At 32.2% G+C, this 18827-nt stretch overlaps 1 protein-coding gene across 1 annotated transcript; it reads right to left on the reverse strand.

Moving 5' to 3' along the window:
• Positions 1–1194: 1194 nt before the first annotated feature.
• On the reverse strand, positions 1195–8987 carry LOC128210727 (aquaporin-2-like). Its single transcript, XM_052915081.1, has 7 exons — positions 8895–8987; positions 8303–8434; positions 7966–8153; positions 7439–7643; positions 2061–2141; positions 1750–1861; positions 1195–1328 (listed from the first exon to the last, which is right to left on the reverse strand). The coding sequence occupies exons 1-7, from the start codon at positions 8985–8987 to the stop codon at positions 1246–1248; spliced, it is 894 nt and encodes a 297-aa protein (XP_052771041.1). The 3' UTR covers positions 1195–1245.
• Positions 8988–18827: the final 9840 nt, after the last annotated feature.

Raw genomic sequence — 18827 nt, forward strand, 5'->3', positions numbered from 1 at the left:
AATCCATTCATAAATTTAAAATCTTCAAATACTGGAGAAATTATGCACTTGACTTGTCTCACCAATGTATCGGTTTTTAAAACGTTTACAATAAAGTTTGGTTAATAAAACTTGTCTAATCAAATACTGCACTTTTACTTTTAGCTTAAAGTCTTCTTGAAACACTCAACTTTTCAACGATTTCACTTCTTATAGTTATCTATATTTAAACAAATACTGCGGACGAAGCAATACCGTCAGCGATCATCAGCCAAGGAAGCGCCTAGGGCTCATGAAGCTGTTGAACTAACGCAAGTAGGAGATAAAGTACGAGCCCAGGTCTAATATATCGCACAATTATTTCTTTAGATCATTGCAATTATATGTTTGTCAATTAATTATTAGTAGTTGAACTTCAAGTATACCCGCCTACAATTAATAATGATCGTGTTATTGACATAAGCAGTCACAAAAGCCACAGTCATTTTTAAATGACTCGCCTCGTATACCTTAAACGTATGTTTGTCAATCACTCTAAAACGCCGTAAAACAATTTTCATCAGTCCAAAATATTTCTGACTCGTCACCAAAGTCTAGTTGCCATGTTCACTAAGAAAGGCTAAGCGAGTATTATGTTTCGTTTTTGTGCTAAGTCCTCAGTCAAGTAAAATACTAATCGGAGGATTGTTAAACGGGTGTAACGAGTTTCAGTTCTATACACTGATAAAGGACAAGAGTAGCTTTATCCTGTGTTGCATCCTGTCTGTGCACTATGCCCGACAACCTAACAATACTTATTCTCTCTGGATAGCCCAGTGGCGTCGTCAAATGTATATACACCACAAAGGCTTCTGGCAGTCAGTAGTGGGTTACTTACTACGGACTTATTGATCCCGTTGATCAAATCGACGCTCAGTTCATTCATTGTAAAATATTTTTTTATTGCTTAAGTATGGAAAAATGTGCGTATGAAGTTTGCCATATTCTTGTTTGAAATCTTCAATCTCATTTGAAACCTTATGATTTGTCCATATGTTAAAACTTTTCTGCAACAAAACAAACACAGCATATCTATTTATTTATGGATAAACGTAACAGTTGTATAAAGCAGAGCTTTTAAAAGTGCACAGTTGAATTTAATATAAAAGTGTCTAAGCTGCATGAGTATGCTATAATACTGCTTTGAATAATTGAATACATAAATTAGTATCCGATATAAAAGAATACACACTTCTTGCACCATTTTGAGAAAATAGAATTGTTTGTTCAGAACTTGTAAAATTCGTCCATTGTGTTTCCCTGCTCGCCAAAGTAGTCCTTGGGTAGTACGATCACATTGTTGGATTCCACTGTAAAATATATACAATTTTGTATTCAATACAGTGTGAGTTCGTGTGTCTCAAGATATATTGACGTCAAGTGGTGTGCCTAAGATATCGCGGCGACTGCTATCCTTGTAACTTAGCAAAATGGTCAAGAATGACGTCATTTACAAAGGAGGTTCGTTAAAGGCTTTCCAATTAAAGGGACTTTTTCAATTATACACCGCATGTTTTGGCCTTAGATAGAAATTAGGTACAGGAATCTTTATTCAAGTATTTATTAAACATTAAAAGTAAAATATGTTATAATAATTCGTCGAGTGATCTATCGTCTTTGGAAAACCTGAAGAAGCTACATGGCATCGACCATTATATGTACAAAAAGGACCGAACGAAATAAATACTAAAGACATGGAACAATATATTTTTAAAGCTGATTGGCACTCACTAAGTTCTCTGACGGTATCGGAGAAGGAAGGTGCCTTCTGGTAGGGAGAGAACAAATACTTGTAGGCCAGCGCCGCCATCACACCGCCCGTCATCGGACCCGCCCAGTAAACCTTCACAATTAGATGATAAAAAAATAATATATCATGTTCATCGTCGTCGTTTTCATAAGTTTTACACAATACATCATCATCATCATCATCATCATCATCATCATCATCATCATCATTTTTTATCATTATTGATGCATAACCAAGCTATTGCAAACACATGAATAGAAAAAGAAATCTGGCGTTTTATAAAGTTATTCACCCAATGCTCGTCGAAATTATTCGAGACGACCGAGGCTGCAAGGGATCTGGCGGGATTAAAGCCTGCGCCGGTAAACGGAACCTGAAACAAGCACCCATTATAATCAGGGCTAGTCGATGAAGAATATTACCGCAAATAAATATTCAGTTGACATGGCAAATGTCAAAATACATGTATTTGGTTTAGACAACATTTATTGTATATGAGTACATTTAGCAAATACATAAATTACATACATTATAATAAAGGATTGAGGAGATAGCTTAGAGCTTTATGCATACCTCTCTCCTTAGACATGTATTTTGCGCAATGTTGCACATCATTGGAATACAAAAAGCATAATAAAACGCTATTATTGAATTATACAAAGTATATTGAGGAATGATGCATTGAATGTTTCACTATATACCCTAAAGGCTATTAATAACTCCAGGACGTATGTTAACAATCAAATATGTGCATGTAAATCATTTAAGCAGTAGTAAATCATTTTTACGCTTTAGAAGACACAACCAGACAAAAATTTGTGCACAACCGGAACAACTCGGACGTTTTCCATCGAAAACAATCTAAGATGTACATGGCTGGTTTACAATGTCAGATTTCTTAATATTTAACAGCGCTGCAATATCATCGCCTTACAACTTTACTTTAGCAGTTTTGTCTAGAGACTTTACTCTTAGGACTCAAAATTTATACAGTTATATACTTCATTGGGAATCAGTTTGATCGTAGGTACATATACTAGAAGTTAAAAACCTACACTTGATTACTATAAATAAATTGACGTACTACTTCTTCTAATGCACCTGCAGTAATCCGATGTTGATTTTCATAAAAAATACAGAGCTGTTTTGATTACACAGTAAGTGGATACAGCGCAAGGCCTATGCACGTCAGTTCTTCTAGTCTAGTCTATGCTAGTAATTGTCATACACACATATCGTTGGTGGTAATCGTCGAAGGCACTGGGTTAAGATGAACTTGAGATTTTATAGGCGAACATGTACACATGTATGAAAACGCTGATCAAGAAATCATAAGCATTATTTACTCGGCCTAACAAGACCATAAATAGTGACAGTGGCAGTATCAAGTGATAGTAAATCAATGAATGCCGTTACATATACAAATGAAAAAAAAATGTCTTGACAACGCCTTCGAGTATAAGAAGGATACGTAATAAAAATCCAGAGTTGTTATCTAAGTAAAGTATATATATTTAAACTGATTAAATGCGATCTACAAACCGGAACCGTCAATATATTTCTATTTATCAGCCATCATTCAACAATCCACACGCTTGGAAACCACTTAACTGCAATCTTAAAAATGTACTGTCTTATCACAGAATCCGTATTTATTTTCATTGTTGAACAGCGATACTAATCAAAAACATGTAAATCTAGTTGCACACTCATTATCAATTTTCTGTCTGACATGTTTATTATTTTTTTTTGCATTTAACTATCCATCACTGTTATCAAGCATGTTTTTGATTCGAATTGTTGCCTCCAAATGTTTAGCAAATGCGTAAAACGAATATCTATTTTATATTGCTTGTGAAAGTGAAAGTTCGCTCTTAATCAGTAATATTCTATTATATAAATTATTACTTTAACATGAGAACGTAACCAAAACCTAAAGTATTCTATGCGGTCATTCAATTCTTTTGAAAATACCCCAGGTTTAGGAAGCATTTAGTATCCAAAAAAAACATCAAAATTCGTTAAATAAGAATATTATTATATGTAGAAGTTTAGTTATGATTGCTTATTATGGCAAAAGTAAAGTTCAAATAACTTTAACGATGACAAAATGAAGTTATAATCACTTTAGATTGCAAAGTAAATTTATGAACACCTTCGAGGACAAAGTAAAGATTAGGCAGATTACAATGGCAAAGTAAAGGAAAGATTACTGAAGATAGCAGCTTCAAGTTACATAGCAAACACTTGATCGTAGAGTATCCACTGTAGAAATTATGCAGTGGATTTGATCTTTTTTGCGTAATGGTGAACTAGATGATGCTCTTAGGAATAAACCGTAACCATTGTTCTGAACTATAAAATGTAGTACAAATGTTTCGAAAACACCTTTACAGAAGGTTGGTTATTAAATAAAGCTGCTCTCGTAATTGCTGAAATGCAAGAAGACGATGAGGGACACAAACGAAAGTGCATTGATGTCTTGTACAATTTTACAATGTCGTTATGTCAATTAGTTTGCGATTTTCAAACAGCCTTAAAGCTGGGATAACGTTACAAGCATTCTCTTTAAATTACATCGACACACAATGCCATATTTATCACACTTTACCTATTTCATGTCTTTGGACTATTTGAATGCTATAAAACCTCAACCCTGTGACCTGTTACTATTGTATATACTGATCACAGCTTTCAACCTCAGCTGAGTGAAATTTGGCGAAAGAAAATCCAAGTATACATTAAGTATTTTTGTGTTACATACTACTTTATTTAAGATAATTGATAAAGACTGCACATAGCTTTTTGATTATTCATATATTCAGTGCAAGCTTGGACTTGCAAGTTGAGCTAATGATATATCTTGACATGCAGTGACAATAGAGTTCTCAGATACCACACGTTTATATATGACTTGTTTCACCATAAGTGAGTGCAAATGACGTTTGCCATAATTGAGTATATGAAAGGCTAAACATATTTTGCCGATTATATTACCAAAAACATAGTGAAGGTGGGTCACAGTATCAATTATTCACTTAATGTCAGGCGTAAAAGTGGCGAGATCCTGACTTAAAACTCAAATTAATCCCTGTAGTTACAAAAGCGATAGCTATTAGGCAGGAATACAATGAGGGATACGATAATTAACCGATATATTTGTAAAATATCATGACTCAAAGACACTGAAAGTTATTCTCATTTGTTTTTTCTGGAAAATACACACTCAGAAATGTTGTGGAGCAGGCTGGACTAGTAAACGATACAATTATAGTAATGATCGAAAAACTGTTTTTTGTTCCGTTTCACATCGGGCAATTGTCCATTTTCTATGCACACTGCTGGCAGGTAACATAATGTCCACAGTCCGTAAATACTACTTCTCATTGATGTTCTATACAATTTCCACATCCTGAAATCACAAAAATGCCATACTAATATCCTTGAATTTTAAGACAACTGCATTCACGTCTAAACATATTGATATTATTGACATCTAATAAAGGAACAGGTAGTCCCTTCAGTAACATGAAAGGTTTGCAGGGGATACACTTGATACTTTGATAAAGTACATTTTACAGTGAGGCTACCATAAGCTTAAACAAGCTTCGTATAACACATATAAAATTAATCGCAACAATTGATAATTGACAAGGTGGCATTCATACATTAATTTCATTTTGCAAAGACAGATGTGCCTAGGTTCCATAGCTTATTTCACTACAGATGTAGAACATGATTTGTAATGTATATACTACATTATTACACATGCAGGCTAACTACAATTACCAAATTCAAATTAATGCCAATAGTTGCATTTAAGGTTAATATTTTACATTCATAAAATAACGTTCTTAATTTTATCATTACTTTATGAGCTTAAAATGTAATCAATTTAATCATTGTTCAGAAACAAACACTTGTATTGAATGAAGTGGAAACGTTCACTGAGTTAATGAAGGTTGGTTACTGGTATAGGTTAGTGGTATAACCATCTCTGATGTTATTTGAAATAGCAGCATTTACATTGTAAGTTTATAGATTATAACCATTCATTGTACATTTCTTTATGTGTGGCCCCATCTTTCAAATATATTTGCCTCTGCTTTTAAAGATGTGTTATGAAAAGGTCAACCAGTTCACTTGCAGTCGAAAAGCTAGTCTTCCTCCAAGGGGGAGGTTCTGATGTACCTTCTTCTCATTGATCACTGCGCTCACCAACTTGTCTTTATGATACTGATGACTGAGATGGGTTGGATTTCAAAGTGGCATAAGGTTCAAAAACAGGATTCTTTGAAAACAACATTTCAAGTTCTATTTTCAATTCTTAGTTTTTCTGCCGATGCCAGACTTTCTGTTGTTGTGTAAAGTGGTTTTTTTCGCCTTCTTAAGATACTTATGACGTCCAGATATTTGGTAAGCACAGAAACCATAGCCATGTTTTTTAAAGCAGTTATTGATTGTTTTTCTTCTTTATTTTCCTGCTCTTAACATATTCACATACTTTTATATTACAGGATGAGAAGTAAGGGTTAATAACGGTACCTTTTTCTCTGTGTAGCCATTAAATCGTAGGAAAATGGGTGCTGCTCCGTTGAAACTTGTAAGCAGAAAAACATGGATGTTGGTTAAAAACTTCCATATCAGTAAAAGGTTCTCACACTCCTCAAATCGGAATACGCTTTTTTTGTATTCGAATTCGATACAAATGCATCAATCTCTACTTGTCCTGTAAAACAACAAAAAAAAGTTAAGTCGAGGGTGTTTGTACGGAGGGGATGAATTTCCTGTTCTCATAAAATGCGTAAAACAGCATTTCAAATTGATACGCTTCTAAGAATAATAATGTTTTTGTCAGACGTTTACCTTATAATCATTGATGTTTTTTGGTGAAGTAAATATCACATTTACCTTTATAGAAGCTTGAAGTTGAAATACCGTCCTCTATATTTGTTGTGTCTACATCACATTTCACATCGGCGCAGTAGGAACATTTGTAGACCAATGTTCGAATGCATTCGAAAGTAGTTCCACCTGTCCTTGATGTTCAGAAAAAGGTTACGAACGCACACTAGGTGAAACTAATTTTAGATTGTTTTTAATTATGCTTTGTTCTGACCAAGTATGTTTCGTTTTGATGTAGGAGTGTCTTGGTATTTTTTTTATATTTTACCTAATATTCTTTGTTTTGTTATGATTTCAAAACATGGATTTAATGTACCGGCTTTTAAAATTATAAGCAATGATTACTAACAGAAGAAATATAAATATAAAATCAAATACTGGGCACAAATTGAAGAAATGGTCACTAACGGGGGCAATCTGAACAAAGACTTACAATGGCAAATGATCACATGCGGAGGCAGAGTTAATATTATGGTGGTGGCAAAAGTTGTTTAGTGGTATCAGGCATATGGGTGTCAACCAAGATATCAATGTTGAGTCCATCGGAGGAACGGTCTCCAGTGCTCACAAAAGAATACTAGTAATGGTTGTACCAATGCTTTATCCACATCGGCTTTAAGCTGTCTTCTTCGTCGATTTAATGTTAATCGCTCGCTTCAAACCTTTTAACTCGATTCATATGACTACATTATGTATTAAAGAGCATCTCGTGTTAGATCCGATATGTTTATCTCAATATGGCAAAATGAAAGATCGTTCACTTACAGCGACGAAGTGAAGGACGGACACAGTGAGTCCAATACCAAGGGCCGGACTTCCAAACAAGGCTCTGTTTGGGTCTGTGCATCCGAATACGGACATGACTAGAATAAAGGTAAACACCAGCTCGCACGCAACCGCCTGGCCAACATTTATGTCAGGATTTACTGTTGTAAGTCCAAGGTTGTCGTTCAAATCACCAGGGGTCACACTTGTAAAATGAAAGGTTAGAAATAAGGTTATTAAAATTAAAATTGTTATGTGATTTTGTGATTTTCAGACTATTTAATCCACATGTTGGACTATATTGTGTTTTTAACAATTATGAAATAATTAATTTAATATATAAATCGATTATTTAATTTCAACGTTTAGTCATTTTATACAAAAACGACAATTTGAAACAGCCATCTTAAATTGTACACTTGTTTTGCTCTTTATTTAAGAAACTGTCTCAATGAATTATATTCTTGATTCGTTACTTCAGTTAAGAAATTCTATACTAGTAAATTATTGCCAATCAAATCAAGTACCCTTTCAATAGAAGAGAACCAAGCACCCCACCACAACACTGGGCCGCCGTGTAAAGAAAAGCGCGTGCTGGGCTAATCTCCATAGCAACGGCCATTGCCAAGGAGACGGCTGGGTTCATGTGACCTCCAGACACGTGACCAAACATTTGGATACACACGGCAATCATCAGACCAAAAGTCAAGCCGATCTGAAATGTTATATCATCATCATCATCATCATGATCATCATCACAACCACCACCACAACCATCATCATCATCATCACAACCATTATCATATGCAATAACTATACTACAATTCTATAACGCTATTTAAAAGGTCAAAAATTACTTTGTACCCTGACGAATTTTCCGGCTGTGTCTGTAAAAGGGACTATATCTATGGCTGACATGGTTCCTATAAACACGAAAAGCAGCGTGGCTATGAACTCTGCCAGGACGGCTCGCCAGAGGGGCCAGCTCTTGAGCTCCTATTGGATTATATACAAAAGTGTTTTTTTTAAATGAACACGAAAACAACGTGTATAATTCTCGCCAAATACGGTTCGTAATAAAGAATAACTCTCTAAATGCTGAAGAATTAAATAATAGCATTTATTGTAGGTCAAAATAGAAAATATAATCACAGCTTACACGAATGTTCCGTTTTGACAAGATTTTGAAAGCAAACTAGCAACACATGATTATTAAGGCGTTTAGATAAAGCAACATTATTTGCAATAACTCAACCGGTATGTAAAATCATGGTACTTATATATGCTAACGTTTAATTCATTTTTGTTCACTGAATCTGTTTTATAACTGTTACATTTTAATAATTTTGTTTAATATGCCTTAGATATCAGCAATATATGGTTTTATGGGATAAGCGACATAACTTTTGAAAATAATTGTTAGATCCCAAATATGCAGCAAAAAGTTGTACGTAACCTGCAGCCAATTCCCGGTTCCAGTTTCGCCTCCCTGTCGAAGCTTGTCGAGGCGGGAAGCCAGATAAATGAAGTAGCCGTCAACTGGCGACATGACGTTAACAGTAGTTGAACAAGTAAAGCCTAGTTACGCATTCCAATATATTACACAGCATTCACCTTAAACATATATAAACAAAATTGAAACCAAACTTCAGCAATAATAAAGGTATTTGTAAAGACTGTGATTTATTTGAATAGAAGGTATTTAAATTAGGTGAGCATAGAACAGTAATGCAATGGTTGGTTTTCCCCGATATTAGGGTAGTTAATCGTTGTTGAAGAGGTACCAGGATTGTAAAAAAACAATCCATAACCGTTGGTATGAAGATATGACTGCATTATACACCATAAAACTTCTGGTCTGCCTGCCTTGAGATGTTAATTTTATACTCCGACCAGCAGTCGAGAGCCGTGCAGGCGATATTATATTTTTACTCTGAAGAGGGCACTATCTTGCAGGTGAGTCGTATGACCTGGCTAAAATGTTAGAAAGTGGATGAAGATTATCTGACTAAATTATTGAAATAAGCATGTATTCTAGAATTATCTCCAGTGCAAAGCATCTATCCTAATTTTGTCATCGTGAATGATTGAATACGTTGTAATTTATGAATAATTTAGGGAACAGAATACAATGTTACATTCTAAATAAAATCTGGCACGGAAGAGTGCTAATCTAAAGACGTCTAATGAATTTGCCATGAAACTAAGATCCTAGAGTTAGGCTAGGAATGTAATTTCATGCGTTTTTTTTCAAATTGTTTACATGAAGTTGGTTAAACAATAAACAATATATATTCTTGAATTGTATTCATGACAAGTTTAATTATTTACCATGATCTTCCCTATTGTATTGATTATTATCATTTGTATTTCATTTAAACTTAGTTTTTAAAATTTGATTTAATTTACTTTAATTTATTTAAAATTATTATAAGTTTAATTAAAAAAAGTATAATGTCAGTTGCGTTAATTAATCATATTGTGTTCATTTTTACCTTCGTATCATCTTCCTCCTACTCCAATGAAAAATCCTCTTTAAATTTATTTTTTATGTTTTTAAATTTAAATTCACTAACTACACGCCGGGTAATCATTGGAACCATAACATTTTGTTATGTGTTGAAAATGCTCCAACGCGTCTTTCGTTATAGTGCCAATGAAATGAATATGAATGTAAACAGTGAGTATGGTTTCTTATTTTTCATTTTTAGAGGTTTATACGAGTAAATTTAAAAAAAATGGAGAATGTAGTTCCACATAGGAATGGCCATGAGTTGTTCTAAAGGGAAAAGTTCTGAATAAAATTTAATATCTGATCGTCTAGAACTTGCATAATTTACTAGACGTTAGTGTTGACAACGTAAAAATCTGGATTTTCGTGAGAATTGTTCACATACCTTAGGTTTAAGCATTTTCTTTACATGTATGTGGCTTTTTTAGTGACCAAAGGTTGCCGCGTTACAAATTTTAGAACTTTATTTGTTATACTTGTTGCACTATGCTCGATTTTCTGAACGCTGTGGTGCCAATGAATAGGTTGTGGTGCTCATGAATAGTAATTTAATAGGAAACGAATTGTGAAAAAATTGTAGCAATTTCATAACATGCAAATTAACAATTAACTGAATTAATATCATTTTTGATCTTTTTGAAGTATGACCAACTACCACACTGCTTCGCGGACTTTAAGGTTTATTTTGTGTCTAATAAATTAATACTTAAACGCAAATGATCGTCGTAATTCCAATTCTGTATTTCCAGGTATAATAAGGCAAAAATCTAACGATTGTGTTTATATATTTTCAGATGGGTGTCTTTAAAGGGAAATAGAGGCGGGTATATTCATGTCGAGAAAAAAATCACTCCGTAGCTCTTTGCAAGAATCACCTAAATTAACAATCACTCCCTTGCCATCTCAGAAAAAAAGTCCACTGTGTTTTTTGTTCTCCTTGATTCATTTCTATTTAAGGTTTCTCTTTGACTAGCTGACGCTTTGACAAAGTAATGTAATGGTAATGTTATAAGGTGTATTGGCAAAAGAATGTGTTGCATAAATGCCATAAAATATGTTTGCCTGATTGGTGTATTTTCAAAGAAGCATATTATTTTTATCAGTATTAAAATATAATAATAGTGAGTGTCGACATGTGATTGTATTAAAGGTTTTGTTAAATATGAATTTATAAAAGACAATTAAACCAATTTATACACCCAAAGTAATGCCTTCAATCATTTTTATTAAAAAAAATGATGTTAGTAGTCAAATTCTTCAGAAGAATAATTAACGATGGAATATAAATGTTTTAAGATGCACTATTTCTCCCAAATAATATTTACCACAATTAATTCATTTGTTTAAATATTCCAAAAAGGATGTACAAATGTCGAAAACAATGGTTCTTATGAAGGATACCGAGTTTAATTTGAAAGAAATGAGCATAAAACATGGTATTTCTACCTTGTGAGACTTTAGTAGATCGCAGTAAATCTTTTAGCTTTCACTAATCATTTAATATTTTTTGCGCTTTCTGCTATTAAATACATGGTTAATATCTTGTAATCAATAATGAATATTTTCCTTAAATGCATTATTTAGTAAGTAGTTGAAGGTTTATCAGTCAAAATTGATGCTTGTTATACTTGTGTATGTATTGATTTTGAATGTCACTTTAATAAAGTTCAACATTTGATACTATTATAAGTTTTTACTGTGGTAAGTACAAGAAGTTGTTGGTGGTATATGAGCTAATTCAATGTGATTTGGTCTTAAGAAATGTTTTAAATACCGAAAATACTTAATAGTTTTTCTCAATTTATCAATATAATTGTTCATGCCATCTTTTATAGATTATGAGTGCACTCCGATACCGGATGCAACAATACATCATGAACTTTTTGAATCAGTTTTATTTTTTCTGTAATAACTAATTACATAACTAATTACTTGTTATTTGTAATAAGAACATGATATCTACATGAATGGTAATTGAGCGTATGCTGTAATGCTTTCATTATAAAGAAATCCTTAATATTTAAAGGTAAAAGCGGTATTGTTCGAACCTTCACACAAGTATCAATGAAAATATTGAACAAGCTTATTGATAAAACCGGCTGTACGTGACATTAAATACATGCTTGTTAAATAAGATTAAATAAATGAATGATGTTTTGCAATAAACAAAAATAAAATGAAACTTGTAATGAAGAAGACAAAAGTAATATACAGCTATCAAATATGATATCACAACAGCTATAAACAATCCAACAACAATGTTAATAGTATACTTGTAGAATGAAAATTAACACTAGCAATATATTTAAACAGCATACTATTTTATATGAACAGTCTGAAAACAACATTATGTTTTCGCGAAAACACTTTCAAACTCTTAAGGGATAATATTATTCCAAAATGTACAAGATTTTTGAGATATAGACAGGATTCTTAATCATTTCCCAACGTTTTGGACAATTACTCCTTTATTTAGTAAAATGTAAGGACTATATAGATCTTCCGTTTGGAAAAGGATAATTTGTTTTTAATATTTTTAAAACTTTTTGTGTATATAGATTTCTTACGCATATTAAAGTTATAAATGTTAGTACGATTTGAAATAAAAAGGAGACTTCCATATCAGGACACACATATCTAAAAGAGAGGATACCAGAAAAAAAGGATTCAAAATAAATTATATATGAAATTTGAATAATATGAAGAAGATATTCGCCAAACCTTTTCCATGAAAAATATTGGTGGGTGGGGGTAATAATTTTTCATAGAATTTTCAGTTATCATCGGAATTGGAATTTCCAAAAGGTATTTAATAGCTAACATTATTTAGAGTGTTCAGAAATGTTAGAGGTATTCAAATACATTTTGAATTGAAATGATATAAACGATTATAGTTGAAAAAACACCCTCAGCTTATGATAAAATAGTTAATAAAAACTCAAAATTATCAAAAATATAACGAACCACAGCACATCCGCAGGCGAGAGAGAAAACTATTCCGATATGAAAGCAAAATTTAATCACTTATAAAGTTTAACGTATATCCCTTTGGTTTAGTGTTATATTCGTTTTGTAATGAAATATCTATTGCGTACAATAAAGCAAAACAATGAGGAAATATTATTCAATAATTTGAATAATACGGATCTCATGCAATACAAATAATCTAAATGCATATAAATTAACGACAATAGCCTTACTTATTATTAATGTTCAATACAATGCATTTAAACGAAATTACAATGCATCTGGCATATATGCCAATCAATTAATTACCGATAAGAACAGTTAAAATATTTAATTTATATTCAGTAGGTTTACTTTCTTCATGATTTCATATTTCTCGATGTTATGCAACCTGATCTATAGCTACGCCATTATGAAGTATTTCTACATTTAAAACGTATGTGGTTCTAAATAATATTCTAATATTTCTTGCTTGTGTAATCGTTTTTGAAATGGTTGAAAAATATTAGTAATTTTATTTTTGATACTTGCTGATTCTGCAATTAGCTCTATACGCGGTCGCATATACACATAAATACTTTGAACTGTCATAGTTAATGGAACTTGAAGATACCATTCTATCGGATACGAGGGAAATTCCATGATATCGACACAAATACACAATGACATATCTTTTCGTTTTGATTTGTCTAGGTTTATGTTCAAACATATCCTATTTTGGAGATTGATCTGCATTTGCTTTGTTAGGTTGTTGTTTATCTAAATATCATTCATTTTAAATTCATGATTCGAGAGTTGATTGTTACTGGTTATTTTACATTGACAGATAATTTTCAATAAGCAGAACTTACATTGATCAATCTATTTTGTTTTGTTCGTTAAACTTTCTATTGAAATATTCGTCTGCTTATATGCTTATAGCGTATTAGAATCTAAATTATTCAGATTTGGTTTAAGCATATTTCTGTTTTTTAACAAGTACACCGATCTCTTATTTGTGAGACCTCGTTATAATGGTATAATAACAATTTTATTCATTGACGAAATACATTAGAAATTCCTCATGGCATACATTTAGAATGAATTGTCGATATATTTTACAATCCTTGAGGAATTTATGATCTTTTACCATGAAATAATTGTCATCTATATTTATTATAAAATGTCGCGGATTCGATGTTAAAATTTTAACATCAGTGTTATCAATCTCCTCGTTAAAGGGAATAGGAAACTGATCTACCGTATAAATGTGAATAATCGAAAAAAAAACTTGATATGTACAAACAAACCGACATATTGGCCATGAATCACTTTTGCACTTTTATAAATATAGGCGGCATCATTTTATTATTGGATTTTCATGTATTTGGCCTCTTGTATTTACTTGTCTAATATTGATACTGTCTTTGACTTATTTGTCATTTTTTTTATTTATTCATTTACTCTATGCATAAATGAAGATATATATATCTCCCTATTAATGGCTAAATGTATTTGTAAATTCATTAACTTCAGTAACGTGTAATCAATATGTTTTCTAAGGTAGTTATACTGAGCACATGCGTACTTAAATCTTCTTCATATGATTATTCTCTTTTCTTAAGACTTTCAAATGGTATATTCGGAGGTATATCTTGCACTGTGCCAAATAGTGCCTATATATTTTGTTGTATGAGTATAATGTGTGAGTTTATTTAGATAGTAAATGGACACCCCTTTTCTGAGTAGAGTTAAAAAGTAAATAATATGTTACACCATGTGGTAAATCAATATTTAAATGAAAAACTACAGAAACAAGCTCAGTAGCCAAAAGTTTAAACATACCTAAATGCCTGATGCCAATTAAATACCGTGAAATAAATGTCTTTTTTATTGGAGAATTGAGTTCCATGATTCATCATGGGGATGTTTTGTGCTCGTTTTGAGAGAGAACAATTATTACACATAGTTAACTTTATTGCAGAAATAACTGAGTCCATAAGAATGCTACATGCTACGTTATGTTACTTTCACATTATCAATTTTCTAGAAATACATTACAAATGATACTGGTTGATTTTGATTTTTTCTTTGTTTTGAAATGCATAATATTCTTATTATATGTATAAAAGAACACTTTTGGATGTACACTTCTGTCTTGCGCGGCGCTTAAATGTTGTCATCCAAACACCTTTTCTAGATAATAAGAAGAAACATTTGCCCGTTGGAAAGGCTATAATTCTATGATTATTAAAAGAGCTAAGTGGATTTACCGCGTTTATATTTGTTTCAGTATCATGTTTCTTTTTATGTTTTAAGATCCTTAATTTCTTGAATTAAGGCCTGAAATTGTGTTTAAAGTATGTTAACAGACAAAGTTCTCGTCATGTCGCATAGCTTCATACATATACCTAATTCGGACAATGACGTTGTAAAACTTGACGACGAGTGTCGTCTTTAAGTCCATTAATAAGTTTAAAGGTTTAAATTATTTCATTTTTTATTTTAGATCGGTTTCCACCTTTAAGCCAAGCGTCAAGTATTCCTCTGATTTTTTTGATAAGTTTATTTAAATTCCTTTAAGTTCTATTTTTTATTGTGTTTATTGATTATCTAGTCTTAATGATTTTTTTTACTTCGTATCAATACAGTATGATATAGTACAGTGCCGCTCAGACACTTTCAGTTTTGTATTATATAGTACACCTCATACTGCAGTAGCATCCAGTTTAACTCAGTTCAGTAGTGAACTATTACAGAGAATTATCACTAGAAATTACAACTAGACAGACATGCTGGGGTTACCACCTGTAGTGTTGACTATGGGCTAAAATTCAGGAACGTCTTGGATGTGAGTTTGAAACTAAGATCCAGAAATGCAAACTTTTAAATGTTATTGAAACTCCTTTATTATGTAAAACATTATAAAATATGATAATTTTAAAACTTGCTAACTGTAACATTAACAGCAAAACATTCCAGCACTGGTTTAGAAGAAAAAAATGGTTGAGTACAATGATTTTGGTATTTAAGTATTATGTCTGAACCTCAGACTCAGACGTTAGCGATTGTGATCATTATATATGCCACGAATAAGTGGCTTGATTTGTTGGCAATGTATCAAATGTCACTATGGCTTACTGTCACCTTTTTGTATTTATTATACTGCATGTTCCAATAGAAACTACTTGGTCTTATCCGGAAATGTCAGCAAATTGACTTTTTCTTTAGGCAATCCGAGTCTGGTCCGATTGTATGTGTTCTACCTCTTTGTTCTTACTGTCTCCTTTTTGTATTTATTATACTGCATGCTCCAATAGAAACTACTTGGTCTTATCCGGAAATGTCAGCAAATTGACTTTTTCTTTAGACAATCCGAGTCTGGTCCGATTGCTTGTGTTCTACCTCTTTGTTCTTACTGTCTCCTTTTTGTATTTATTATACTGCATGCTCCAATAGAAACTATTTGGTCTTATCCGGAAATGTCAGAAAATTGACTTTTTCTTTAAACAATCCGAGTCTGGTCCGATTGTTTGTGTTCTACCTCTTTGTGCTTGACGGATGAATGATCAATTTATAGTGATCGGACAAATTGTATTTTTTTCGATTGTTTTTGAAAATTCAACTTTTCAAGTCTTGGGTTTTTGTCATATTCGTCTATTTATAATGATCATTTAAGACAGCTACAAATCCATTTCAAAACCAAAACGCTATCTAATACGTATACAACGAGAGAGAAATGTTAAAAAGATAATCCCTGAGATAACATGTACTCGCTCGAGCTTGAAGTAAAACACAATATCTATAACATAAGCAACAAACACTGATAGATATGCATGTACTTTCAAAATAAACGCCCAATATGTTCATCGATACTCCATTTTATGTCTTGTTTTTGTTTATTATTGAAAAATAAATTTCTATTGTATAAGATAGAAATGACTTTAAATGGTTATAAAAAAATAGTTAATTTCCAAACTGTTTTAAATGAAACCACTGAGTTGAAAAATAAATTTCTACTGTATAAGATTAAAATGAATTTAAATATTTATAAAAAAATAGTCAATTTCCAAACTGTTTTAAATGAAACCACTGAGTAATGTTTTATACAGAACAGAACAGAAAATTTATTTTGACTTAAGCATATAAACAGCTCATCGTCACATTACACAACATACACAATACGCATACACATACAAATAGATAATACATAGATGAATAAATGCATGAATTATTCAATTTCTCTATATATGGTGATAGAGAAAAAACAACAACAACAAAACAACAACAACAGCTTTCATCGCGCCTATAGATACCTGTGAGAGTGTTCACTCCCTACTCTCCATAGAGGAACGTTTAGGCAAATGTTAGGCAAGGGTACTTTAAAAGAATACAGTGGTTTGATCACTAAATAGTTATCAGCGCAAAGATAACAGTACAAATACAACTAATCTTAAGACCTTACAAAACATATATATCGTTTAAGACAACATTATCATAACAAGAAGTTGAAGTGCGCAAAGGGCTTATTTGTAACAGTATGTAGTATACGTATCTTTAATTGCCAGTAATATCTGCTCTATATCAAAGACATGGGTTGCATTTTTCCATAAACAACTTTACTACGAGTGCGATATACAATGACACACTGACCTCTGGCATTTGATACAAGCACCCTTTTTCAATATATACAATGCACAATACAAAGCTATGGCGGCATGTGTATTGCAATTGAATTTTAAAGCGCTTAATTCATACTTAATCTTTTATAATATCTAATCCTAAACTCCGTCTCAAACAAAACCTCACTACAGACTTTTCGTCATTACAATTATTCTTTGTAAATTATGAGTTGATCGCCTGTACTATTTATATTTTTCACGAACGTTTTAAATTTAAATTATGTTAATACATGTTATGTTATTAATTTAGCTGAATGAAAAAAAATCAAAACCTTCAGAGATATATTTTCGGCTTAAACACTTTAATACAAATCGGCTGAAATAAATGTTTAATTAAGTGACATGTTTACACAATTATAATTATAATTCAATCTACACTTACAGCTGATGAAATTGCAATTAGGCGATCATTATGTCTAGGCTTTATTATTAAGAATTGCATCTTTCGAGCGCGTTTAGTTGTCCGCCTACTGCCATTCATCCGATACCCACTCCCTTTATCAGATATTGCGTTAACATTTTCTCAGCCTATGAGGATGTAGTCTTTGTCAGTTAAATGATCTGACGTAAACTGTAAATGATTAGAGAGAGAGCTCGTTCGCTACACTCACTCCGCAAATTATTAAGATTTTACCTCATGTCATTTGACCATTACTGAAATGCAGTATTGATGAAAATATTGGGCGTTTATTTTGAAAGTGCATGTTTATCATTGTTTGTTGGTTACGTTATGGATATTGTGTTTTACATCACGCTCGAGCGAGTACAGGTTATCTCAGGGATTATCTTTTTATCATTTCTCTCTCGTTGTATACGTTTGGGATAGTTTTTTGGTTTTGAAATAGATTTATAGCCGTCTTAAATGATCATTATAATTAGACGAATATGACAAAAAAAGACTTTAAAAGTTAAAGTTTTTGCATTAGGTGCTCTGAATTGTATTCCTCCGTCTGCAGATAAAGTTGGGATCTCTTATCATAGAAGTACTTGGGGTTTACCTATACGTTTATTATTATTCGTTTTATTATTAAGTTTCCTCAAGTTAATGCATACTTTGATAATATTTTCCTTTTACGTTTTTTCTTTATTTAGGATTGTTGGGAAAAGAGTGAGGATAGTGCACTTAAACTGGTTTAAACCCCCAGTAAATTTACATTTTACTGACCGTTCCAAGGCGGTACCTAATAATCGTTGATAAACATACCTAGTTTTTGATATATAGTATGTATGCATTGTGCTGTTTGTGGAG

The sequence above is a fragment of the Mya arenaria genome, chromosome 12 (assembly GCF_026914265.1).
Source record: "Mya arenaria isolate MELC-2E11 chromosome 12, ASM2691426v1".
Taxonomy (NCBI): domain Eukaryota; kingdom Metazoa; phylum Mollusca; class Bivalvia; order Myida; family Myidae; genus Mya; species Mya arenaria.